This window comes from Bubalus bubalis, chromosome 2 (assembly GCF_019923935.1).
Source record: "Bubalus bubalis isolate 160015118507 breed Murrah chromosome 2, NDDB_SH_1, whole genome shotgun sequence".
Lineage (NCBI taxonomy): Eukaryota > Metazoa > Chordata > Mammalia > Artiodactyla > Bovidae > Bubalus > Bubalus bubalis.
The window spans coordinates 26,826,658-26,853,888 of record NC_059158.1 but is presented as its reverse complement, the minus strand read 5'-3'; the positions used below and the strand labels follow the sequence as shown (position 1 = coordinate 26,853,888).

Genomic DNA, 27,231 nt, shown 5'->3' with positions numbered 1-27,231 from the left:
TGTGGAGAAGGGAAAGGCTACCCACTCCAGTATTCTGGCCTGGAAAATTCCATGGACTGTATAGTCCATGGGGTTGCAGAGAGTCGACTGAGCGACTCGCACTTTTACTTTACTGAGCCAGCTTGGGAGGCTGCCCCTAACTGTGGGGTAGAAGGGTGAGGCTCTGGATTAGAATATGCAGGAAGGGTTCTACGTAAACCACAGGTCAAAGGTCTTGATGACTCACTGATAGAAAGGATGAAGGAAAGGAAGGAAAAGATGGCTAAAGATAAGTCCAAAGGTTCAAGACTGACAGGATTTCCACCATTACTAGGAACCTCAAAAAACAACGAGAAGAAAACAATGAAAATAGAAAAAAGAGCTTTGATGATGTGAAACAGTCAACAAATAAAACCCCCAAAGGCTGGGGGTTTTTTTAGCTTCTTTACACACAGTCTATAGGTAAGAAGTCTCAGTGAGAAAAAGCATTTCTCTGTGACTGAATGTTGAGTTCCCTTAGCTAGGACAGACCTCTGCCCACTCAGAAAGGCTCCATCAACCCTCCAACACATCCTTCCATCATCTAAAATTAAACTGGTCTCACTTAGAAATGTGGCTGCCCATTCCTGCCCTGCCACTAGTTTTAACTTTGGAGAAGGGGACAAGGCAAAATGGACAGGCAGGGTCACTGTAGAGGGCTGGACCTTAGGGAACAAGCAGTGGTATATTATTTTAAATAAAGAATCCCAACATATTCTTATTTCTACACCCACAATTACTTGTTCTTAAACAGACAGGAAGGCCAAATTCTTTACCAAATTGCAGTGCTTTGTTCGGAAACTATTTCAAATGTGCATATTTATGAATACATTAACTTCTAGAACAGCTAACATATGGTTGAGGCACAAATTCTTCTTAATAATTTATATGTTAACTACACAAATTTAAAACTCGGTTTAATTTTATATTCGGCAATAGTACAATTCACTTTGGAGGCACATCCTGAAAACCCACTCACTGGAAAATGTGAGAAATGAAAACTAGCTATCAAACAGTACAAAAAGTGCTCCAGGCTAAAATAAAGAACACAAGTGCCAATACCTTAGAGAAATCTAGCCCTGGATGCAAAATTCAGGGTGATATTTTCTCTCTATAATTCAGCTTCAGCAAGAGCAGTTCTTTATTTAGTTATAAGTGGAAACGAATACTCTTTTCCGAAAAATAAGGCATTCAGCCACTTTTATATTTAAAAGTAAAAGCCCTCAATGCCACTGTCAAACTTTAAAAGGTGCATTACAAAAGAAACGGCGGTTCTGAAAAATCCTTCAACATCTCTCTCATAACATCTACTCAGATTAGTAAGAAAATCAGAGCAGAAAGAAACCCAGTGAAAAATGGTTGCACAGAAATGTGTGAAGATTTGCTCAGACCCCTTGCGGGACAGCCAAAGGCCTAGTCGGGTAAATTCCAAAAGCCAAGTCCCTCCACCTTCTACTACAGGGGCTTCAAATCCGGCCGGGATCTTTCCCCTCCTTTAACGCTAAAAGGTAAACAGCCAGCAAAATCTTCCCGATTCGGAGGAAATGGGAGTTTTTCTGCCAAGGAGAGACCCACAGGACCGCCGAGAGAAACTACAACCCGAGAGCCTCCTTCTCGCCCTCCATTCCCTCGTGGGGCCACCGCAGGGGGTGGGGGGGGACCCTCGCGGCTCGGGTCCATCACCCCCAGTGACAGGTCACCCGGCGGAAGCCCCTCATCCCCGACCCCACTTACCGGCGCCGCGGCACAGGCGAGGGCCCGTCCCTGCGGGGAGCGCGGTTCCTCGGAGGGCGGGCACGGGGCCGGCCAGGGAGCTGAAGCCGGGGCAGGGCGACGCCCGCTAGGACGGGCCGAGGGGTCCGCGCAGAGACGCCCGGGGGCGCCGGCGAGGGGCGCGGGCCGCCCGGCGCATGGTGAGCAGCGGGGATCCGGCCGCTCTCCAGCCTCCGGCAGGAAAACAAACAAAAGGCTGAGAGGCTTGTGGTGGGGACGACCGGTCGCTTTCCCTGGGAAAAGTTACCCTGCAGCTCCCCTCGCTGGCCCCGCGCGTCCCTGCACCGCGGCCGGACCGCCTGGGGCGCCGAGCCCCGCGCTCGGCTCTCCACCCCGGGCCGCGGTAGCCCAGGGGCCCTGTGTCCCGCCTACCGCCAAGGAGCTCTCCAGCTCCACACGGCCGTCTAGGGCATCAGGATGGAGAGATGCAGGCCGAGGATGCACGTTCTGAGAACATCCCATTACAGATGATCATGGTGGACACGCTTTCCTGGCTTTAAAAAACATATCTGTAATGCCACCGAAACGTGGTTAAAGATGGCAAATTGCATCATACTTAACCATAATAAAAAATATTTAAAATAAAAACCAGACTGCGTGTTAGCATCCATTGGAACTTCAAGAGTTTTTATGTTGTGAGCAACTTTAGTTTGGAAAACTGGATTGTTACTCAGGTGGAGAACACTCTAGGTAACGCTCTACAAATCGGTCTCAGGGTGTAACTAGTTATTTGAAATGTAACACTGCTTAAACGCCATCACTTGTGTCCTTAGTTATATTGCAAAGGTAAATCATCCCTATGAGGCCTGGCTCTGAACCGCTTTGAAAAAAGAAATTGCATCGAGGTCCTCGATTTAAATTCACATAATTGCCCCAAGCCAAGGGTTCTCACACTTTAGCTGGAGGCATCAGAATCACCCCCAAGAGCTTGTGAAAACAGATTGCTGGGGCCTCTCCCCAGAATTCTGGTGCTAATACTACTGGTCAGGAGAAACACATTGCCCTAAACAACACAATTTAAATTAATAAAGCAGTAATCCTTTCTCTGAGTTTAGATCTCCCAGCTCATACCAGTTTTCTCTGTCTTTGTTTTTAAATTCTAAGAACTGAAAAAATTATTTCCAAAAAGAATCTATGCAAAAGGCCCGAATCCCTCTTTTCCCCTGCTTCTGTTGAAGAAACAAGATACAAGACTGCCAAGCTTCCTTAGACTTCCTGTCCCAAATGGGAAAGGGTCATCTGTCCGCTTGGCAATTGTATAACATTTATCTACATTCATGTTTACCTACATAACACCCAAACCATATGGCAAATGAGAATTGAAAGTCATTATCAATGAAAAGATATGGAGACAGGAAGCAGCCTAACAAATCATATAATCACCCCTATGAAAAGTGATTTTTGAAGTATTTAAAATGATCAGTTTTAGTCAAACTCAGTTGATCAAGCAATTGGCAAATGGACTGTCCTGATCTACCTTTAACAAGGGTCCACTGGGCTAGTAAGTGGCTTAGGTCAGTAGTCCTAGCCTAGGGAAAATTATAACCATGTGAGTATTACATAATATGATGAAATAATACAACCCTGTAAAAAGGTCCAGTGGATAGAGTGGATACTTATCTAAAATTTTAGATAACATAACAGCATTTTAATAAAGTAGATGCTCAATTTATTGTTACAAATACTAATTATTATTTTATTAAACTTTGTTGTTCATTTACTAGAATAGAAATAATGTCATGAGCATTCAACCAGTTTAATGAAATAGACTAGTTCTGAAAATATTTCAATACCCTATTCCTCATTTGCAAAACCGATCTTTTGTATTCATGAATCACATATAGCATTTCCTTCTACTTTTAGACTACATCTAGTCTTTCTCCCGTTTTAATTTCAAAATATGATTTAGAAGAGGCCATTGGGAGGAAAATCATCATTAAAAGACCTAAGCTCTACAGTCTCCTTTAAAAACTACAAACTGGTAAATTTTTAGTCTCCCTTAAGTAAGAATGTACTTTTTACAGGTAGCTGACTTAGGCAAATGAAAATATAGCCATGAGAACGATGGATCCTAATATTAAAAGATAGTACTTGGGGCTTCCATAATATAGCTCACCGTTCTGCACCCCTCCCTTTCTTTTGCCTTTGTTTTTCTACAGAAAAATGTACTGCATTACTAAGATCTAAATAAACAGAATAAAATAAGGGATAAGAGATTTAAACTCTTGTGAATTCGTGGAATCACGAGTAGGGTCTTGAAAACCTGGTGACTATTAGTAACCCACACCTAGAAATCTCCATAAATGTTTGCTGAAAGAAGGTAAGAAGCTCCAAGGCTAGGTTTACACATAGCATGCCAAAGTCAGTATTTAAAACAATGTCCAGTGTTGGAAAGTAATATACCGCCAGACAAACCGGAATGCCTTCTGCGGAAGTGAAATCAGGTGTTTGGGCTTTAAGAGGCGGGGCCAGAACAGCGTGTGAGTACCGGCGCTCTACGTGGAACGGCTGACTACAAATCCCAGTGTGCCACGGGAGCCGTCGCCGCAGTCTATCGAGGCCGTAGAGCCCCAGCGTCCTCCTCACGTTGCATGATGGGGTTTGCAGTGCGACTTGCGTTGCAGGGGGTCGGGGGCTAAGTTTTCTCTCCTGCTTTTTCCTGAGCGCCTCTTTTTCTCAACCTCCAGAACCGTGTTTTTGAGAAGCTTAGTAATTATGACAGCCTTACGATAGTGGAATTCCACTGTTTCCTTGCAGTCCTGGATTGGGATTCTAGCCACTGTCGACGAGAACCGTGTAGCGACCATCCCGAGCACCCAATTCGATACCTTAGGACCGCTTGCCCGAGGGTCTTAACTCGAAGTTTGAGCACCCCACTCCAGTACTCTTGCCTGGAAAATCCCATGGATGGAGGAGCCTGATGAGTTACAGTCCATGGGGTCGCTAAGAGTCGGACACGACTGAGCGACTTCACTTTCACGCATTGGAGAAGAAAATGGCAACCCACTCCAGTGTTCTTGCCTTGAGAATCCCAGGGACTGGGGAGCCTGGTGGGCTGCTGCCTATGGGGTCGCATAGAGTCAGACACGACTGAAGCGACTTAGCAGCAGCAAGTTTGCATAAGTTCACTGAACCGAACACTAGGTCGAGTTTGGCCTTCGGACACCCGATGACCTAACCCGGGCTGTGCCTCGCGCGCAAACCAAGTGAATGTCCCTCGCCCTCCACCGGGCAGCGAGGGGGCAGCGGAGCCGTGCGACGGCGGGTCGGCAGTGCGCATGCTCGCCGCGCCGGCGCAGGTTTCCGCAGCAGACTAGCAGCTCCGCTGCGGCGTCCGGGGTTTCCAGCAGGGCCGGAGCTCCGGTTCACGCAGAGTCCTTGGCCTCTCGGCGGGCCCCCGGCGTCCCTGCGCTCCGCGAGTCCCCGGCCGCCGCCCAGCGCGCCACGATCTGGCCCTCTGCCCCGCGAAGATGGCTGCCGTACGCCGGGCCCGCAGTTACTGCCGATGCCTGGTGCGCTTCTCCGACCGAGAACTCTGCTAAGCCCCGCTGCAGCAGACGGCAGGAGTAGACACCGGACTCCCAGCGCACCTCCTCGCGGGGGCGGTGCCGAGGGGGCGCCGAAAGCCCCTCGGCCGCGGCCGGCCGGCCAGCCAGCATGGTAAAGCGCCGAGGGGCTCGGGCGAGCGGCGGACGGGAGGACCCGGGCCTGCGGGGAGCCCTGGGGAAGTGGGGAGGAGGAACCTGCGAGGGGTGGGGTCTGCAAGGCTACCACCATCCTGCCGTCCTGGCCTGAGGGAGAGGATGGTGCCAACCTTGCCGGATCCCCGGAGTTACTTCCTGCGAACCGCCCACCCCCACCCCCGGTGGGGGCTCCAGTTTAGCAGAGAGGGATTGCTGGACGGCCGAGAAAAATGTCTCTCTTCGGCCTTCTGAGGATATTTAACCAATCTCTTGCCTTTATTAAAAGCAGCGAACATAGATTGAGGTGAGCCGTCGCAGTATTTGAAATCGGGAGGGAGCTTTGGCAAGTGGAGACACTTGTTGATCGCCGCCCATCCCCGCAAAAAACCAAAAACAAAACCTGCCCAGGGAGCCGCCGTCCTGGCCTTTTAAGGCGTCTTGAGTTTAGGACGCACTTGTCCCAGGACGTGGCGGTGCCCGGGGCAGGGTTTTGGCTGGCGGTTTGAGGGATTCTGTCGCATTTCAGGGCCCTGAAAGCCCGAGTGGTCCAAGTGGAGAGACTGAAAAGCTCCAGAAATTGACAAAGCAGGTTCTATGGAGCTATTGCGTGCTGGCACAGGTAGTCTGTGCCCCCTGCTACTTTGCTTTGGCTTCCAATAAATTGTCGATGCGAGAAACTAATCTCTGGCCAAGTTGAATCTTCAAGAGTGAAATGATGCCAAACTCATTAGTTTATAGTAAACACCCAAGTGTATATGAATGTATGAATGGTTGAATGAGTTTATTAAGTCAATTTGGAGAGTAAAAAACACTCATTAACTCTGCTTCTAAACTTTTAGAGTTCTCTGACCAGGATTAAGCACTTAACTTTGGGTATTAACTCCATCTGTGAAACAGTAAAATGATGAACACTTGAAGCTACTCTGGTAAAAAGTGGTGTTAGGTCAAACTCAATTATGTAAAACAAAGTGAAAATCTCTGCATGACAGCCGAAGACCTACTTATTTCAAGTGGTATTTGAGTTGAAAAATGCAGTAAAACCCCAAATTTGATTTGTTTTTGTCATCGTAGTGTCAAAATCAAAGTCACAGTGGATTAGAGCTCTATTATCACACAACTCAGGGAAGAAGAAAGATGCTGTCTGTATTATCCATTTCCTGTCTCCTTACCTCATCCATGAGATATGCATTATATATTATCATAGCATTTTATTTGTTAATTCAGCCAATTTTTTGAGCACTTATCAGCCTGGGATAGTGCCAGACCCCAGATCTTGTTGCCAGTGCACTAATTCTAGTGAAAGAGATGAAAGCTCAACAAAATTCTTCAGTGCTGTGATACCAGCACATGTGTAATGGGAAAACAAAAGAGGCAAGTAAAGGGGTCAGAAAATGTTTCCTTCTGGGTTGGTCCCTGAGCTGAGTCTTGAAGGATGAGCAGCAGTCGCCAAGTGGGAGGAAGAGGACACTGGCATTCCAGATGCTGAGAGAAGTAGCATGTGCAAAAATTGGGTGGGAGGTGGCAGGAGAGAGAGCAGGGGGAGCTCTTGAGGGCAGTTTGGGAGGACTGTTGGTTTAGAGGTGGAGGCTGAATTACTGAGATACACCAGGGACTAAGGTCCCCTTCCATTAGCTGTCCTTAAAGTTTACAGTAATAAAGCAGACCCTTATTTGGGTGAGAAATACACTTGTTAGATCTATAAATTCAAACTCTTTTATTGTGTAATTTGCATTAGTGATGTTCTTACTAAGGGGCTTCCCTGGTGGCTCACAGGGTAAAGCGTCTGCCTGCAATGCAGGAGACCTGAGTTTGATCCCTGGGTCAGAAAGATCCCCTGGAGAAGGAAATGGCAACCCACTCCAGTACTCTTGCCTGGAAAATCCCATGGACAGAGAAGCCTGGTAGACTACAGTCCAGGGGATCGCAAAGAGTCGGACATGACTGAGCAAGTTCTCAGCTTAAAGAGACAAAAAAAAAAAAAAAAAAAGTATTTGACAATACTTATATTTTCCAGTTTTCTGGAAGTTCATCTGAGTCTCTGGCCTTTCGCATTTATTTCTTCACCGACTCAGCCTTCCCAGAGTGCCAAACACTTTAGCATATACTAACTAGTTCACCTCTTACAGGCCCCTCTGTGGTAAGTCTGCTTGCAAGAGATAAGATGGGAAGCCAGGCTTGTTTGTGTCGTGCTGTGAAGTAGTACAACTATATCTAGTTGCTGTGCTTAAAGATAGGTGCTAATACAAACATCTTAGTCCCAGGAGCAAATTAGAACCCAAACTGTCAACTGTAAAACTTCCTGTGTTTGGAATGAGTAACATTAAATAGATTGTATTATTTTTATTTCTAACTAACCTTCTAGATCACTTCCCTGATTGCGGCATTTCTTTATAGGATTGAACACTTAAAGTGTTGAGCAAGTCTTATTTGCTAAGAGGTGTGTTAGGTAACAGACTGCACCTGGGCAGCATTTCATTTTCAGTGGAAGGTAGGATTCAGTTTTATTTAGCAAACGTTTATGGAGACTAAAAGGATAAAATGGAAGGATACTGACCTGGGGCCTCTATTAAGTCTTAAGCCATGCACAGTAATTCCAGCCCTTTATTCCACTTTAAGTCAATCCAATATATAAAAAAACCTGGATTTATTTTTTTTTTTTTTTTTTTAATTTTATTTTATTTTTAAACTTTACATAACTGTATTAGATTTGCCAAATATCAAAATGAATCCGCCACAGGTATACATGTGTTCCCCATCCTGAACCCTCCTCCCTCCTCCCTCCCCATTCCATCCCTCTGGGTCGTCCCAGTGCACCAGCCCCAAGCATCCAGTATCGTGCATCGAACCTGGACTGGATTTATTTTTTTTAAAAAGGAAGGGACTTCTTTATAAAAACCTTCACTGTTAACATGTCTTTGATTTTAATGAGTTTTTCTAGTACATTGAAGATATTAACAGTCATTCACACATTAATAACATTCCCGTTTATATAAAGAAAGGACAGTCATATATGGGCTATATGTTGTTGTCCAGTCACCCAGTGGTGTCTGACTCTTCGCGACCCTGTGGACTGCAGCACAACAGGCCTCCCTGTCCTTCACCATCTCCTGGAGTTTGCCCAAGTTCATGTCCATTGCGTCAAGGATGCCATCCAGCCATCTCATCCTCTAATGCCCTCTTCTCCTTCTGCCCTCAATCTTTCCCAGCATCAGGGTCTTTTCCAATGAGTTGGCTCTTTGCCTCAGATGATCAAAATATCGGAGGGCTATATATCCTCTTTTAAATGATCCATGAAACAAAAGCTATTTGAACTCTGTCCTGCCACTCACTGTTACTTTCTGAAACAAATCTGAAACAAAGTGTTCTTTTTAACCACCTACCAAACATTTTAAGCTGGAGATGAGTGAAGTAGTTTATTCTACAGTATTAAAAAGTTAAAGTACCAGATTTTTCCAACTGGAATCATTTTCCTCATCTGTGAAGAATTTAGAGAGAGACAACTATGTGTTTCGCTGGGCAGGCAGCTCAGTAAGCAGTGTAGGTTACCCAGGGAAACTGGTGTCTGCGTGTTCTTCAGCTTTTGTTTGTTTCCCTTCTCCTTAGGCAGAAGCTGAGGAAGATTGTCATTCCGAAGCTGTCAGGGAAGGAGATGATGATGATGAAAATGAAAGCCCTGCTGAGACGGATTTGCAGGTATGTTTCTTCATTTGTGCTTCAGTTCTTATTCTGTTGGTTGCCATACATAAGCAGGAGTTGGTCATACTTACGAAGATTCTTAGGTCCTTATTTACATTGACTATAGCTGTGTTTTCATACTGGTTTTTGAAATGCTTCAATTATAACTATGTTATGGCTTTCTTTTCCTGTAAAAAGGAGTATCAGTGACTACTATGTCATTCAGTTATGGATTTCAAGTGTTCAAGGCATAAGCATGAGTAACACCCATCACCTTAAAAAAATGGACAGATTTGACCGTCTAAAAGTTTGAGACCTATGTATCGCAAAAGATCTTCTAAATCAAGAGAAATAATTAGCTGGGAAAACTATTTACCATGTAGAGAGAGAGGGTTGATATCTCTCATGTAAATATAATATCCTTATAAAATTAGTAAGAACATAAGATAGATAAAAATGGACAACTAATGGAAAAAATTAATTTATAATTAATTTATAATATATATAATATATAAGTAATATATTAAACATTTATTAATTAAACATTTGAAGAGATAATCAGCCACAAGAAGAATTTTATCAGTCACTGATCACTTTTATTGATTAGTCTTTGGGTGGGGCCCACCTGGGAAGCAAGTGTGGTCTTGCTGAGGCCTGAACCACAGGGCAGACAGCTGAAGGCTGTTTGGTAGCACTGCCTACAGTTCAGCTGTGGCGGTGGGTATCTAAGCAGCACACCAGAGCCCACCACACTGGAAGGCTTCACTTATTCTGTATTTTAAAAATTTTTTAATGATGCATATTTAGAAAAAAATAATTTCTTAAAAAAAAAAAAAAAAAAGAATGGTTATTACAGAGTTGAGGCTTACCCACAGAATTTTGAGATGATGTATTCCAAGTAGAAAGCTTGAAAACATCTAAGTTTAGACTCTTAAGTGATGGCTTATATTTTCAATTCCAGTTAAAATTTGATTTCCCTGTACCATTAGATTTCTCCTGTATAGAAAATCTTATTTTAGCAAACTTTCACTATTTCTTCAGAGTCTTAAGCAAAAATTATCTTGGAAGATAACAAGTATTTGATGGTAGTAATTTAAAGACCGTGTTTTCTCATCCAAGAATATGTATGTGTGTGGACATTGGTGTTGGACTATTGACAGATTGTTCCAGAGGTGAGGTCCTCTTCCTTGGCAGGTCTTAAGGCATCCTTCTCCCCCTCCCAGGCACAACTCCAGAGGTTCCGAGCTCAGTGGATGTTTGAACTTGCCCCGGGTGGAGGCTCAGGCAATTTAGAATCTCGACCGTGCAGAGCAGCGCGAGGCTCTTTGCTGAGGGCAGCGGACACCAGAGGAAAGCAGGAGCTGGCGAAAGAAGAAAAGTTAAGTGTTATGGGCGTTGTACATGGAAAGATGTGGACAAGTATGCCAGTGTCTCCATCCCTCAGGACTTCTTATAGGTCTTTGGATGATATGTTACTCCTCCTTTGCTACAGGTACACAGTCTTGCTGGGACTCTTTAGTAATGCATACACCCCTGAGGTTCATTTGGTCTCTAAAAGATACATTCCTTTGAATTTATTAATAGAAGCCCAAAAGAGGAGAAATTTGTTCAAATGTTAACACTTTCCCAAAAGCCTTAATATAGTATTTGGTTATATTTTGAGTTGAATAACTTTAGTGATGCAGTGATTACTTCCTTATCCTGGAAAATTTCAGATGCTTTCTAGTGGTTCACCTCTTTCTCATACTTGATCACACAAAGCACACACAGCCCACCGTTTCAGATTTCACCACGTTGGTCCCTCTGTGTCCTTGGTTGCTCACCTTCCTTGTATGATACAGTGTAGTGTTTGTGTGTAAGCTTGTACATCCTCTAGTATACGTTAAATCCTTTCTAGCTGACTTGTAATACCCAGTGCAATATGAATGCTCTGTAAATAGTCACAAGTACAATGTCAGCGCTACATAAATAGTTGCTAGTGCACAGCAAATTCAAGTCTTGCCTTTCAAAACTTTCTGGAATTCTTTTCAAACATTTCTGATCTGCAGATGGTTGAGCCTGAGAATGCTGAGCCCAGGGATGTGGGGAGGTTACTATATCCTGTACTCCACAGGGGCTGTCATCTTCACACCATTAGACCCAAGTTTTCATTTACAAAAATTTGCCGTTAAATAATGGACATTACCGTGACAACAAAAGACGTCCATATTTGCTTTATTTCAGTTTAGTTTGGACATACTCACAGGTTCATGACCCAGGAGAGCCTTGTGCACGCCTCCCATCCTCCCTTGACGATGATGCCTTCCTCAGCTAGACTTTTTGAAAGTAGGTAGAACCTTGGCACAATCCAGAGCTTATTCAGATTTCCAGGCACTTGACTTGGGAGTGTATATAAACAGTTCTCTGCAACTTTATTACACATGTCGCTTGATGTAGCTACCATCAAAATCAAGATACAGAACTGTTCTGTCACCACAGGGCCCCCTTTCCCTACCTCCTCAGTTATATGCTCTCTTCCTCACCTCCTCCATAGCCCTTCCTAACCATTGGCAACCTCTACTCTGGCCTCTATTTCTGTAATATTCATGATATTCAAGAAAACGTGCAATTCCTTTGAGATCCCTCCCAGTTGTTGTGTGTGTCAGTAGTTTGTCTCTTTTTTACTGCTCGCTCGTGTTGCATGGTGTGTACATACCCCACTTTGTGGGACCACTCACCTGTTGAGGGACTCATGGGTTTCCAGTTGGGGGCTGCTCTTACTGGAGCCACTGTGAATATTCATATGCAGGTTTTTGCATGAACATAAGGTTTCATCTCTCTGGCCTAAGTAAGTGCAGTTGCTGAGTTTCACGGTAAGTGCCTATTTGGTGAAAAGAAAGTGCACTGTTTTCCAGGGCTTCTGCACCATTTTGTGTTCCCTCCAGCAGTGTATGAGTGACTCGGTGTCTCCGCATCCCCATCACCCTTTGTTGTCATTACTTTTTAATAGTAGTCTTTCTGATAGGTCCTTGTGTCTCCCTAATGGCTAATGATGTTACAAAACTTTTCATGTGCTGTTTCCCATCTTTATAGGCCCCTCTGTGAAAAATGTTTGTCTTTTCTAATCAGATTTGCTCATGTTTTTACTGTTGGATTTTAAGAGTTCTTTATGTATGCCAAATACAAGTCCTTTGTTGAATATGTGGCTTGTAAGTTCTTTCACTCGGTAGCTTGTCTTTTCATTTTCTTAAGAGAGCCTCACAGAGCAAAAGGTTTTAATTTTGATGAGGTTCAATTTATCAACTTTTCCTTTTATGGATTGTGCTTTTGGTGTCCAAGTATAAGAACTTCTCGCCCAAGTCTCCCAGGTTTTTTTTTTTTTTCTTTTTCTTTCTAAAGGTTTTTAAAGTTTTACTTTTGAGTCCTTGATCCATTTTTGAGTTACTTTTTTCTGTAAGCTATGAAGTCGAGGTTGAAATTCACTGTTTTGCTAGTAGATATGTAACTGCTGTAGCATGATTGTTGAAAAGGCCATCCATACACTACTCAAACTCATTTTTAATACAGATTTTCAAATATTGTTTTTCACTGTTTGTTTTTATAGGCGCGAGAACTCTTCCTAAAAGCAGTAGAAGAAGAACAAAATGGAGCTCTTTATGAAGGTAAAAAAACTCAGATCCCAGGTCATCTTGTCATGACATTTCTGAATAACATCTGTTCGTTACTGACCAGTTTTTTAAAAAACTGGAATGTATGAGAACATCAGTCTGTAAATCTGAGATTGTTTTTTTAAGGCATGAAAAATAAAAATTGTATTTTTATATAACCCATCTCTTTCCAAAAAATATTGCTAAGAAACATTGTCATGGGGGTAGAATGAGTAAAATAACCTTTTCTAATTTAGAGTTTAACATTAAAGTCTTAAAAATACTGTTACTCACTGAAAAATAGGATATGCTCCTTTTATAGGTCAGTGTTTCTTCGGAGGAGGAGAATATACAGGACAGGTTGAAGAATATGTACATTTTTTCTCAATTTTAATTTACATTATACAAGAAGGAATACCCTTCAGCTTTTATTGTCTGTTTTGTTGGGTCCGTAGAAATATGTAAGTAAACCAAGAGATGAGGCTGTTTACCAGATTAGGTTTATAATTCGGCTTTCATTTTGTGATAGAAAAGCTATTAATTGGGGCATGGAAAAAATGCTAGTGCTTGAGTCGTTGGAAAATGCCCCTCAGATAACATTTTCAGAATTGTTGCATTTATTTGCAAGTTTCTTCTAGTGGTGTTTTTACTCTGACATTCGAAAAGGGCCCAAATGATGACATCCTCATCAGTCTTTATTAGCCTATGAGAGTCCTGTCTCCATGTAGTGTTCCGTAACTCACCCCAAGTGGCAGAACACGGCAGAGTGGATGGACTGAATGGGCTTGGTCTGAGGGAAAAGAACTAATCAGCTTCTGCAGCCCCAAGTTATATGATCTCTCACTGGTCTAGTTCTAAACCACCTGGCCAGGAGATTTATTTAAAAACAAGTTTTATAGGTTATTTGGAGAAGGCAATGGCAGCCCACTCCAGTACTCTGGCCTGGAAAATCCCATGGGTAGAGGAGCCTGGTGGGCTGCAGTCCATGGAGTCGCTAAGAGTCAGACACAACTGAGCGACCTCACTTTCACTTTTCACTTTCATGCATTGGAGAAGGAAATGGCAACCCACTCCAGTGTTCTTGCCTGGAGAATCCCAGGGACGGGGGAGCCTGGTGGGCTGCCATCTCTGGGGTCACACAGAGTCGGACACAACTGAAGCGACGCAGCAGCAGCAGCAGCAGCAGCTAAGTAACAGGCAGCTGGAGTAAAGGAAGATGAAGTTGAAGGATAAATTCCAAAAAAAAAAAAAGAAACCTTATTCTACTCAGGAGGAAGCATTTGATTTTCCTAAGCTCTGCACACCAGAAAGAAGTTTGCTTAAAGTTGTTTTTGCTGGGGCTGCAGCAGTGGCATTTTCAAAGCCCAGAGAAAGACAACTACATATAAAATCACTTCTGACAATATGTGAGAGGCTGAGGGAAAAGATGGGCTAAAAGATAAGGGTAAAATGCAACATCTTAAGTTTCTGTAACGTGAGTGCTTCAGAAAAAGACTATTTCTGAACCAGTAGGGTTTGAAAATGAGTTTGCTCACTGCTCATGTTGCATATAGAAAAGGGGAATTTGGTTGTTTGTAAAGAAAGTTACCAAATTAAACCACGGTTAGCGTAATCAAAGGAAATGACGAAAATGTGTGGTCATAGCTAATTTAGCTTTATTTCTTCTTTTAGCCATCAAGTTTTATCGTAGGGCTATGCAACTTGTACCTGATATAGAGTTCAAGATTACTTATACCCGGTCTCCAGATGGTGATGGCGTTGGAAACAGCTAGTGCGTATATAATTTGATAGACAGTAATGTATAGAATTTGTTAAAGTTAAGCGTCTTTGCCCTGTTGACTCTTAACATGATAAGACAGTCTTGTGCTAATTCTGTTAAGTTTCATGGTCTTTAATATGAAGACTTGTTTATAAAGTTGTAGACATTTTTTAATTAGGGAAATTTTAAGATTAAAGTATAGAAATGCACATTTTAAATATAACAAAAATAAGGTAATGAAAGAGGTTTTTTTCCTTTAATAAAAGCAGTGATTACTGAAAAGAGTAAATTAATGGACATGTTTCAACTTTCTGAAATCTATAAAGTCAAATGATTAAAATGTAATCAGGCCAAAGCTGAAAAAGGTTAATAATGGTTGAAATTGGGTACATGGGGTTTTATTACACTAGTCTTTCTCCTTTTGTATCTGTTTGAAACCATACATTTTTAAAAAGGTTTTTTATTAGGAGAATGCTAGACTCTAGTCAGACTTGGTTGTAGATGGAATTGTTAAGACTAACATCTCTTTAAAAGCACAAGGGCCAGATATAGGTGCTTTAGTATGAAGACTTGTTTATAAAGTTGTAGAAATTTTTTAATTAGGGAAATTTTAAGATTAAAATATAGAAATGTACATTTTAAACAGATATAACAAAAATAAGGTGATGAAAGAGTTTTTTTTTCTTTTTTCTTGTAATAAAAGCAGTAATTACTGAAAGGAGTAAATTAACGTATTTTTTAAGCCAATACTTTGACATTGCTCATAAAAGAAACCTAGAAAAGTAGAATTTTTGTAATATTATATCAGTCAGTCTTACATTACCTCTGGCATGAAACAGTTAAGAAGTTCCCTTTATCGATAACTTATGCTGACTGCCTTTTTTAACTGCTTATAGTATTAACACTTAAGCTTTGACTAAGCCATATTAAAAATATCCCATTGAAGTCAGCACTTGTTGCCTGTTTGAACTTTGGTGCTAATAATAATTGTTCACCAAATTAGATTTAACAACATGAGGTAGTTCATACTCAAAAAGACTTGTTCAAGGATTTTCTAAACCTTCTTGAAATTTAGGGAGAGTCGTTTAGACCCAGGTCCTAGTCAGTTTTATAAATAGACGCCAGGTGCTGTTAAGAAAAGGTTGTATTAAAACAGCATTTCTTCCTCTCCCATCCTGTTATACAGACCCAGATATTCTGAAAATCCTTTCAAAATAATAGTTGTTTCTTATCAGACCTAATAGGCTCTAAAAGCCTCCTCTGGTTTTTTGCCTCCTGTAAAGAGCTGGTAGCAGAGCCCTGCAGTCCCTCCAGCCTCAGCCACATGTCCATTTTGTTGTCTTTTAATAAGCCCTTCCTGGTTTTCTAACTTCATCCTCATCCAGCTTTTTTGTAAGTCTGATCATTTTTAATGTTACCCTCAGCAAAACTGGAACGCTAGATACTTTTCTAGAACTCTTAACTACACATTTGTTTATGCTGATAGATTACTCATGGACCCTGCTTTTTAAGATTATGTATTTTCCTCTAAAGGAAGGGTTATAAGGTACATATATTAGAAAGCCTTCTTGGTAAGTAAGTACCTCAGATGACATCTGTATATTTTATTTTTATTCAATTAGAGTGGATTATGGTCACTTGAAAGGATATATTTACATATGATTTTTAAAAAATCATTTGAAATTATCTTTTTTACTGATTCATGAAATCTCTACCTTATCATAAAACTAATTAATTAAATCTCAACACCTATACCCAAAAAGTTTTAATTCTTCCTCTGTGGGAATTAAAATTGCTGAAGCTTTTTCCTTCAAAAAGTTGGTATGGTACCCCTTTGCAGGGCAGGGTAAACTTTTACCATATTTTTGAAAAAGAGTAGTAAGAAGTTTGCTTTTAGATGACTTTTTCTAAAGCAAATTTGAAAGTACTGTGAAAAATCAGTTTCAAAGCTGTGTTGCATAGACTGGGGCACTGGGTTTATTCACCTCGCTTCTTTTCTTAGCATTGAAGATACTGATGATGACAGCAAGATGGCAGACCTCCTGTCCTACTTCCAACAGCAGCTCACGTTTCAGGAGTCTGTGCTCAAACTGTGTCAGCCTGAACTCGAGAGCAGTCAGACTCATATATCAGGTGTGACTTCTTGCTCCTTGTAACTCAGAAATACTTTTCCTTAGATTTTTTCCCAAACTTATAAGGTCAGATAACTGTCATACAGTTGCTTTAGTTCCAAGTATAGTGGGGGGGCTCTAATTATAATTAATTTGTGTAGACAAGCTTCTCAGGGTCTGAAGTAGAGTGGAATTTGTCGTGTAGTTGGTCGAGGATGCCATCCTCTTTACAGTGATGGTCTAAGAGGGTGAATATCTTGAGTTGGTGGGGCAGCCCTAAGAAAACTGGAGAAATGCGGGTATCTTCAGGCACTTCAGCCAAGTTGGACAGTAGTCCTGAAACAGGCTGAGTGTTTAAAAATGAATGTTTTCTCTTTCTTTTCATGTGTTTAGTGTTGTTTAATTTGCTCTGGGAACTTTTCAAAGGAGGTCAATTGAAAATTTTCAAGGATATGAAAATAATTTTTTAATGTTAGCATATGCAGTGCAGATCATACATATGTATACATACTAGATTATTTTTTCTAGTGTTTTTATATATCTTGACAATCAAATGATCTTCCACGGGAAAGGGGAAAGTAGCTTCCGAGATGTTTTGTACTGAAAAGACAAAGATATTTGTGTTTTGATGTTAGGAGCCATTATTTCTTTTGGGTATTTAAATACGCTTCTCACCTCTGAGATGATCTGAAGGGTGGTTTATAAAATTTTAGGAATAAAAATATCTGCACTGAGAATGTGACAGTCAAGTGACAGGTAGGAAGGCGAGAAGGAGAGTCACTGAGGATGGTTTCCTTTGCAGCTCTGCCGATGGAGGTCCTGATGTACGTCTTCCGTTGGGTGGTGTCCAGCGACCTGGACCTCAGATCATTAGAGCAGTTGTCACAGGTGTGCAGGGGATTCTATATCTGTGCCAGGTATTTACTTTTTTTTTTCTTTTATTTAAGCAACTCTGGCTGTGGTGGAAACCATGAAAAAGCAACCAGTGAACTGGGGAAAAATATTTTCACACCAGATATCTAATGGGGATTGATATCCAAAACATATGAAGAACTCATACAAGAGTTGCAAAAATCCCCAAGGAACCTAATTAAAAAATAGACAAAAGACCTTAGATGTTTTTTTCAAAAAAAGATATTCCATGGCCAACAGGTATAAGAGAAGTTGCTCAACATCATTAGTCATTAGGGAAATGCAAGTCAAAACCGTAGTGAGATATTAGTTCACGCCTGTTTGAATGGCCATCATTCAAAAGACAAGAGATAAATATGGATGTTGGTGCGATTGTAAGTTGGTATAGCTACTATGGGAAACAGTATGGAAGTTCCTCAAAAAATTAAAAATAGATTTACCATGTGAGCCAGCAATTCCACTTCTGAGTATATATAAAAAGGAAATGAAAACACTAATTCTAAAAGGCGTCTGCACCTCTTGTTCATAGAAACATTATTTATAGTAACCAAGACTTGGAAACAACCGAAGTGTGCATGGATGGATGAATGGATAAAGAATATCCACATATATAAAATGGAATATTATTGAGCCACCATATGTGGTCATGGATGGACTTCTAAGGCTTTATGTTAAGTGAAATTAAGTCAGACAGAGAAAGACAAATACTATATGATCTTACGTATAGTAATCTACATAGAAAAAGAGAATTTGTGGATTTGTGGCTACCAGAGGTGAGGGGATAGGGATTAGAGGAAGATGGTTAAAAGGTACAAGCTTCCAGTTTGAAGGTAAGTACTAGGGATGTGAAGTACAGCCTGATGGCTGTGGTTACCATCACTCTATGAGAGAAGGCTGTTAAGAGAGGGGACCCTAAGAGTCGTAATCACAGGAGACCTTTTCTTTTCCTTGTAGCTCTATGAGATGATGGATGGTCACTAAACCAATGGTGGTTTATTTCACAATAGATGTTAATCAAACCATCATGCTGTATACCTTAAATATTTACAGTGATATATGTCAAATACTTTTCAATGAAACTGGGGAAAAGTTATCCTATACATTTAAAATCTTGCATGTGAAGAATAATTGTAGTTTAGTATAACATTTAAGACAGGTAATCTTTTATGAGGGCTGAGTGCCTTATATAAAAATATATACTTTATCCTTAGCATCTAGAACATTTTTTAGATATTTATTGATTTTACTTTATTTATTTGGCCATGCCAGGTGTTAGTTGAAGCATGTGGATCTAGTTCCCTGACCAGGGATCAATCCTGGGCCCCCTGCATTGAGAGCTCAGAGTCTTAGCCACTGGATCACCAAGAAATCCCTAGAACTTTTTATAATTTTGGTTCTTAAAATTCAGATGCATTGTTTTAAAATAACCTAATTTCAGTTGAAGTCCTGTCTTTTGGGTAAAATATTTGAATTGCTTGAAGGCTTTGTTTTTTGATAGTTCTGTGTGTATTTCTATTTAACAAGTACCTGTCAAGCTCTCTAGTTACTCCATTAATTTTTCTTTTAATTATACATGAGAAAACATTGTAAAAAGGGAATTAAAACAGATCTTCATGGGTAGGATAAAACTTGGTTGCAGAAGTATTCATTAAAAAAAAAAATACATTGCCGTGTGTGTTTGGGGGATGTCTGTTTTTGCAGTCTGGCTTCCGTATAAATAGTTCCTCTGTCTTATTTCAAGTTACAGATGAATTTAAAATTATTTTGTGTTGTGTTAGAATCAAGTCAGTTGCTTTGCTTTTTGCAGTAATCCTGTAACAAAGTCTTGTTACGGTTAGGGTTGGTGCCATCTTCAAAATCTACCTCCGGTCTGATTGTTTCACTGTTTCTCTAAGTACCATTTTGGCTCAGCCACCGTTAGGCCTGCTCTGGATTATGGCATTGGCATCCGGTGTGGTCTCTGAACTTCCACTCTTACACTTGAGCTCATTCTCCATAGACCAGCAGAGTCATCTTTTAAAACCATCAGTGGTGCTTAGAACGGTCTAGTGGCCTCCTCTTCACTCAGACAGCCACTGCCACTTGCAAAACCTCCACCTCACCTGTCCCCAACACCTCTCCACAGGTGCAGTCTGCACTTCACCTGATCACTTTGCTGCAACCACACCATCCTTCTTGCCCCTCGTTGAGCACGCTGGCCACACTCCAGCCCTTGGGCCTCGCCTGCTGTGGCGTCTGCCAGGATGCCCTTCCTTGTCACTGTAGACACCTGCCCGGAAAAGAGAGTCTGTTCCCTACCCCCCTTGTCTTTGTTCTTTACCCAGCTTTGTTTCTTCTCACACTGAGCACACTGCCTAAAACGTTTCTCTCATTTTCTTGTTTTTCGTTTGCTTTCCCTGTAAAAAAGCAGGGCCTCTGCCCTGCTCATCCATCTGTCCCAGTGCTCAGCACAGTGCCTGGCTGGTGCGCAGCTGAAGTTGCTGAATAGAAGATGCCTGTTGGCAGAAATGCTTCTCTTGTCTGAGTGCAGATACGGCTTACCTGTTAAATATATTAATGGTGTGCTTTTATTCCCTAGAGACCCTGAAATATGGCGTTTGGCCTGCTTGAAAGTTTGGGGCAGAAGCTGTATTAAACTTGTTCCGTACACATCCTGGAGAGAGATGTTTTTGGAAAGGCCCCGTGTTCGATTTGATGGTGAGTTGAACTCTTTAGAGCAACAGAGATCTGTTGTGCTGATTTTGATGAATACATAAGTCTTCATTTTTTATACCAGACCTGAGTACTGTCAGCATATTTAGAGGAAACCTCAATAAAAATAAAGCTGGAAACATGTTACATGATGGTAAAAGTTTTTTATTAAGTTCTTTTTTAAAAATCTGTTTCTTTCTGTAGGCGTGTATATCAGTAAAACCACCTATATTCGTCAAGGGGAGCAGTCTCTTGATGGTTTCTATAGAGCCTGGCACCAAGTGGAATATTACAGGTACAACTGTAATAACTCAGTGAGTGAAAATTTTCTCTCTCCAAGTGTTAGTGCATTAGTTATCAGACATTGATTTCACGTGGCTTTTGCATTTATAGACAAAATGGCCCTTGGTGTTTTTATCCAGTTTATAATAGGAACTGCAGTCAAAGAGCCAACAGATTAAGATAGATCAGGGAATTCCCCTTGGCCTCTAGATCTAGAATTACTTTGTGTTTTGGAGCTCCTCCTTGTCTTCTGTCTTACCAGAGCGCTTGGGCTGCTATTCAGGCTCATCCTCACCAGATATCCATGTCACCGAGGAACAAGTCGGCTGTGCTGACTACGTGGAGTAGACAGCATTGGGCCTCAGTCTTGTATGACATTAGGTAGTGCTTTAGGGAGAAACACGCAGAACTTTAACAGAGCAGTGTTTAATCCACTTTATTTCTATTCGGTGGGTGACACTAAAAGTTCCATGGCTCCCTCTAAGGAAAGTGACAAACTGCTCTGTTTCTCTGCTGCTGGCCTCACGGGCCACGTCCGCGTCAGTGATGTCTGCCAGTCCTCTGGCCCGCGGCATCTCCCTTTTGGTTTCACAGCCGTGCATAAGTAGGTCTGGGGACCGGGAAGTAGGGACACGTTTCACATTCGCGCGTGGCGTTCTGGTGTCTGCCTTGTCCCGCAGGTACGTAAGGTTCTTCCCGGATGGCCACGTGATGATGCTCACCACGCCCGAGGAGCCCCAGTCCATTGTTCCGCGCTTACGCACCAGGAATACCAGGTGGTGGCTCTCTGCAGTTTCCTGTCCGCTTCACGTTCTAGGTGGTAGCTTGCAGATTATGTAACTTAATACTGGATGATTAAAAAAGCAATCATCTGGGGCACTTGTGAAAAGTAACTGATCCTGGACTTACCTGGCAGTCCTGTGGCTGGGACTTGGTGTTTTCACTGCTGAGGGCCTGTGTTCGATCCCTGGTCAGGGAGCTAGGATCCCACAGACGGCACAGTGTAGCTCCCCACCACCTCCCGCCCCCAAAACAACAACAAATACCAATCCCTGGGCCTCTCCCTAAAGGCCTCCTTCAGTAAGTCTGGGGCCTTGGAAACTAAGTTTACTCACATTGTACCTGATTGTCCTCAGGTTAATTGAATGAATACTTCTAACCCATTACTTTCTCAGTTGCTTAAATATACATAACGGATAAATAGATTTAAAGTGTTTTTTTTGTTTTTACTTTTAGAACGGATGCAATTCTACTGGGTCATTATCGCTTGTCACAAGATACAGACAATCAGACCAAAGTATTTGCTGTGATAACTAAGAAAAAAGAAGAAGTAAGTATGCAAGGCAGAATTGGCAGTTTTCTTTTAATTTCCATACCCTGCTCATTCAAGAGTCTTCTTAAAATTTTTTTCTTAAAGTATAGTTGATTTACAATGTTGTATTTAATCATTCAAGCATTCTCAATTAGAAAGGATGAAACGTACTCTTTTATAAATTATACTGTTACACAAAACGGGGGTTGACTTAACAGCATATCTCTGAAGAGAACTAGAAGGTTTCTAAAATGTGGTTATTTTTTATCAGATCAACTTATTTGTCCTCCAAGTTTCCTTTTTTGGCCCAGGTTTTTTTACACGTGAAAATGTAAAGCCAGGATTTCCTGTGAAATAACTAGAATGATTATATATGACTGTATTTTTGGCTTTTCTCATTTTGAATCATAGGAGATTTTCTTTCTAAATTGTCTCATATGGATAATTCTTTCAGAGATATTTTTAGAATTTCAGTTTCTCTTGGAAATAAGCTAAAGTGAGATAATTTCCTTCTTCTTGTTCTTGCAAAAGGAAAAAAAATGCCAAGCAAATACAATGGCAGAATCATGACATTCCAGAGTATTTTAAACTCTCTTATCAGATTAAGGGACTGATATTTTCCAGCTTTTCTCCATGAGCATTTTTTTTAACCCTAGTTAAAAACCACAGTGTGGACCCAAGAAGTTGTGAGGTAGTTAGAATAAATATTTCTGTGTTGTTCTTATAATGAATATAGTTTTTGAATGAAGTTTGTCTTATGTTAAGTCCCGTTCCCGGGAAAGTTGTTTTTTGTTCAATTGCTCAGTCGTGTCCAACTCTGCGACCCCATGGACTTCAAGCTTCCCTGCCCTTCACTGTCTCCTGGCGTTTGCTTAGACTCGTGTCCATTAAGTCAGTGATGCCATCCAACCATCTCATCCTTTGTCACCCCCTTCTCCTCCTGCCCTCAATCTTTCCCAGCAACGGGGTCTTTTCCAGTGAGTCAGCTCTTCGGATCAGGTGGCCAAAGTATTGGAGCTTCAGCATCAGTCCTTCCAATGGGAATAGTTAGTCCTTCATCTGTGAGTCCTGTGGCCCTTGGCTGTGGCTTCTCCAGCTCCCTCTGGCTCCTGGAATCAGGGGCTACAATCTGAAGGGCAGAGATTCTTACTATCACGGTGATCATGGCCTTGAGTTTCTTGAGATCAGAGCTGGGGAGTTGTGAGGCCCCCACTGTTAAAATGTTACCTAATAAGAGAGTTTAGGCACTCGCATGCTGACGCACAGTTTTCACTCCAGACTGTGGCGCAGTGAAACCGTGTGTAGTGTCAACATTCTTATGTTTTAGCAACATTCACAAAAGTGTGGTTCCAATGAACCTTGTCACGTCTGTTTCTCTGTAGACTAGTTTTCTGTTATTGCAAAAGATAAGTCATACTCTGTGTTCTTTCTGCCCCACTGTTTTTGAGTAGAAGGAAATATTAGGCCTAGAGATGGATGGGAGTTTGAGTTCCCATTTCCAACACTGACCCTGGGCTGCCCATCCTGGACCCTCATCCCCTCAACCGTCACACAGCTACATGCGGTTACATGTCATACCTAACGTCGTCATCCCGATTGAGATAATGTGATGGAGGCAAAAGCCTTCTGCTTTTAGAGGCTCTCATGTATTTCCAGGCACTCATACATATACACTCATACACAAAGGTCTGTCTAGTCAAAGCTATGGTTTTTCCAGTAGCCATGTATGGATGTGAGAGTTGGACCATAAGGAATGCTGAGCACCGAAGAATTGATGCTTTTGAACTGTGGTGTTGGAGAAGCCTCCTGAGAGTCCCTTGGACTGCAAGGAGATCCAACCAGTCAATTCTAAAGGAAATCAGTCCTGAATATTCATTGGAAGGACTGAAGCTGAAGCTCCAATACTTTGGCCACCTGATATGTAGAATTGACTCATTTGAAAAGACCCTGATGCTGGGAAAGATTGAAGGCAGGAGGAGAAGGGGATGACAGAGGATGAGATGGTTGGGTGGTATCACTGACTTGATGGACATGAGTTTGAGCAAGCTCCGGGAGTTGGTGATGGACAGGGAAACCTGGCATGCTGCAGTCCGTGAAGTCACAGAGTCAGACACGACTGAGCGACTGAACCAAACTGATAAACATTGGCAGTTGATAACCAGTATAGCTGTCTATCCTGTGTGCAGATAACTATGTGACTTAACACGTTGCTCAGGTATTTCCGTATAGATGCAGCTCCATCCGTCTCTGTCCTCGAAGTGAGGCCCCACTGTTGCTCACGCATCTCCCTCTTACAGAAAGCACTTGACCATAAATACCGGTATTTTCGCCGTGCCCCTGTGCAAGAAGCCGATCAGAACTTTCATGTGGGGCTACAGCTGTGTTCCAGTGGCCACCAGAGCTTCAACAAACTCATCTGGATACACCATTCTTGTCACATTACTTACAAGTAGGTGAATGCCATAAAAACCTCAAGGGTACAGATTCCGTGTGCCCTTCCTGTCCAGCTGAGGACTCAGGTAGGATTTGATTCCTCAGAGTTAATGTTCGATCACCAAGGAAAACCACAGTGTAATCTTCTGCAAACCAAAGAAATAGCCAACCCGAAGAAAACTAAAAGTGGGCCCGGTGGAGTGTCCAGAGCTCCCGCTAAGGGTCCATGGACACGTAGGTGGGCACCTCCCTGTGAGGTTGAGAGCAGCCCCCATGAGTCTGTCGGTGCCTGGCCCTAAGCTGCACGAGTGTGACTGCAGTCATTGGCTTTCCAAGGCAGTTGTGAAACACCAGAACTTCTTTCTTCTCCATGTTTCAGTCTCATCATTTTTCACCTTACTTCCCTTTGGTTTATCCCCAGGGATTATACACAGATTTTAAAGTAAATTGTAGCTAGGAAAGGAAGTCTGCTGAGATGATCACCAGTGTTTCAAAGCCAAATTAGTGGTTCCTGTTTAAAGCCATTAATGGTTCCTATGTCAAACTTTTTATCCTGTGAGCTAGGATTTACTAGTGTGAAACAGTGAATGAACAGATGAGAATGTGTGAGAAAGGAACAGTACTGAAATGAGTAAAATGAAAGAATTAGGAAAGTGAAATTTCAGTTCATGTAGATACTGATGTTAGCTGTTGTGAGGTTTGGAAGAATATTGGTGTGTGCCCGAGGGTCATTCCATGCCAGTTGAGTCCAGAGTTCTGAGAGGCACGTTGGAGGTCGGTCGCCTTCCATCAGCTTCTCTGACGACCTCAATCAGGTTGCTGAAAGCTTCCTCAGTCACGTTTCCACGTTAGGAGTAACTCTTCCCACTCATCTGGGAGGTCTTGACAGAAAGACCATTTTTTCTTGCTTCTCTCCGTTATCTACTGGTCCTCCTGTCTTCTTTCTGCTTCTCTGAATAATTGCGAAGTAGAATTCTTTTTTTTTTCCTTTCCAAAGAAACAAACCCAGAAGTAGAGCCAAGCAAATGATATGAAGTCACTGGAATTTTCTGTTTTTGTTTATTTCTTTTCTTTTTTTTTTTTTAGGAGAAAAATAAAAGGCTGTGGTAATATATCACCTGCTTCCCCCTCAACCTGAAATTATGCTGTTGATTATGCAAATATTAAATCATTAAATTCTCTTCTAGGATTATAATTCTTTCTAAAATATGTTTTAATAAGAACCATAAAATATCTAGAGCCTTTGACTTAGAAATTGTTCCTTGGGAATCTTTTCAAAGGGCATAATGAAAGATATGAAAATCATTTACAATTGCCCAACACTGAAAACTAAATCCTCCAGCAAAGGGGGAATTAAGTAAATGTGGTAAAAGCAGACAGTGAAATATGCAGCCACAAAAATGGCTCCTGAAGAAGATTTAATGATGTGAGGCAATACTTTATGTCATGATGTATAAAGCAGCTTCACCTCAGCAGTGAAGCTCAGTATCAAGGTTGAGGCCCTATCTGAGTGGAAATGAGTGATTTTTCTTTACACTTTTCTAATATTTTTCGAATTTTCCACAATGCACCTATTTTATTTAGAATTGACTGAAATGAACTAAAAATTAAAAAAAAGGCTAATGCCTAAAATTAAACTCCCCCCCTACATGTAGACAAGAATTTTAAATGAGCTGAAATCTCCTTGTGATGAGTGACTGTGGGCTCTCTTTCCAGATCTACAGGAGAGACTGCGGTCACAGCGTTCGAAATCGACAAGATGTACACGCCGCTGCTGTTCGCCAGGGTGAGGAGCTACACCGCGTTCTCTGAGAGGCCGCTGTAGCCCTCACGTCCACCCCCACCGCGTTGCATGAGTAAAAGTATATAGAGAAGCAGAGCAACCTAAGTTATAAATGTATATATATATATGATATATATATATGGAATTGGAACTTATTTTACATTGTCGGAGTTCTTTCAAGAAGAGTATTAAATTGATTATTTTTTTTATTTAAAGGGAAAGTTGATTCTTGGGGTGTTTGTTTTGAAATTAAGTTGAAATTATTTTAAGTTTCAGGACACTTATGTTGTGAAAAACCACATGAGGTTTTAAATCATGCCCTTTTGCAAGCAGACTTCAGAGCAGGCTTCTGTCCCATAGGCTGTCCTCTGACCGATCAGCCCAGTACTGAAACGTGTCAGGGGAGCACCCCCATGGGATCAGCATCTATTTCACGCATGACATAGCGTCTTTTAACTAAAAGCTCAAAATGTGAACCCCTGTTCTGAATTTGTTTGATACTGTTTGACCAGTGAAGATCATAAATAAAAGGTTTCTTTCAAGAAAATGTATTTGGATAGCCTTTTTCAAACGTCAGAGTAATGAACGGTCCTAAGGCAGCCAGCGAAGGCTCACAGATAAAGGAGTCATCTCAGTCTTTATAGGCAGCTAGTCTGTCGTGTCTGTACCGGGACCCCATCCAGGCCCCCTACATGTGTGTGACATTAGGTGAGAAGGGAGGAAGCCCTCGGGGCCAAAACTCTGAAAGAACAGAAAGTGAAGTGAAAGTTGCTCAGCCGTGTCCAGACTCTGCAACCCACGGACTGTAGCCCACCAGGCTCTATCCATGGAATTCTCCAGGCAAGAATACTGGAGTACGTAGCCACTTCCTTCTCCAGGGGATCTTCCCAACCCAGGGATCGAACCTAGGTCTCCTGCATTGCAGACAGGTTCTGTACCGTCTGAGGCACCAGGGAAAGAGCAGGAATGTATCCTATAAACCCAGGGCTAGCTCCTCCAGATCTCAAGCTGAGAAAAGAACCAGCCTTGACCTGTATGTTAGCACCCTAGCTGCAATGCTGAGTATTTCATTTCAGAGTTTGTGTCTGGCACAGTTCTACCAGGTTCAGATTTGGTTTTGACTCAAATACAGCTCAAGTCTAGTATTGTGTACTTTCAGAAGTTGACACCTGC

At 41.9% G+C, this 27,231-nt stretch overlaps 2 protein-coding genes across 8 annotated transcripts in view; one reads left to right on the top strand and one right to left on the bottom strand.

The window, feature by feature from the left end:
* CILK1 (ciliogenesis associated kinase 1) overlaps positions 1–2,221 on the bottom strand; it is a 46,963-nt gene extending 44,742 nt beyond the window's left edge. For 2 of the 3 annotated variants that reach the window (XM_025268340.3, XM_044928990.2), the window contains exon 1: positions 1,753–2,221. The gene's annotated coding sequence lies outside the window, so the exon portion shown is untranslated. The remainder of the gene's footprint in view (positions 1–1,752) is intronic. The other variant, XM_006056780.4, reaches the window with a different exon arrangement.
* Positions 2,222–4,998: 2,777 nt separating this feature from the next.
* Positions 4,999–26,605, top strand: FBXO9 (F-box protein 9). 5 transcript variants are annotated; one of them, XM_006056781.4, is made up of 13 exons: positions 4,999–5,451; positions 9,078–9,167; positions 10,373–10,528; positions 12,733–12,790; positions 14,447–14,546; positions 16,537–16,667; positions 17,448–17,562; positions 20,136–20,254; positions 20,453–20,543; positions 21,211–21,306; positions 21,767–21,860; positions 24,140–24,291; positions 25,992–26,605. In XM_006056781.4, exons 1-13 carry the CDS (start codon positions 5,449–5,451, stop codon positions 26,098–26,100), a joined length of 1,314 nt encoding a protein of 437 aa, XP_006056843.3. In that variant the 5' UTR covers positions 4,999–5,448; the 3' UTR covers positions 26,101–26,605. The 5 variants fall into 5 exon arrangements, with proteins under 5 accessions (XP_006056843.3, XP_044784930.1, XP_044784931.2 ...); XM_044928995.2 differs by lacking the exon at positions 4,999–5,451 and adding an exon at positions 5,492–5,778; XM_044928992.2 differs by lacking the exon at positions 4,999–5,451 and adding an exon at positions 5,801–6,965.
* Positions 26,606–27,231: the final 626 nt, after the last annotated feature.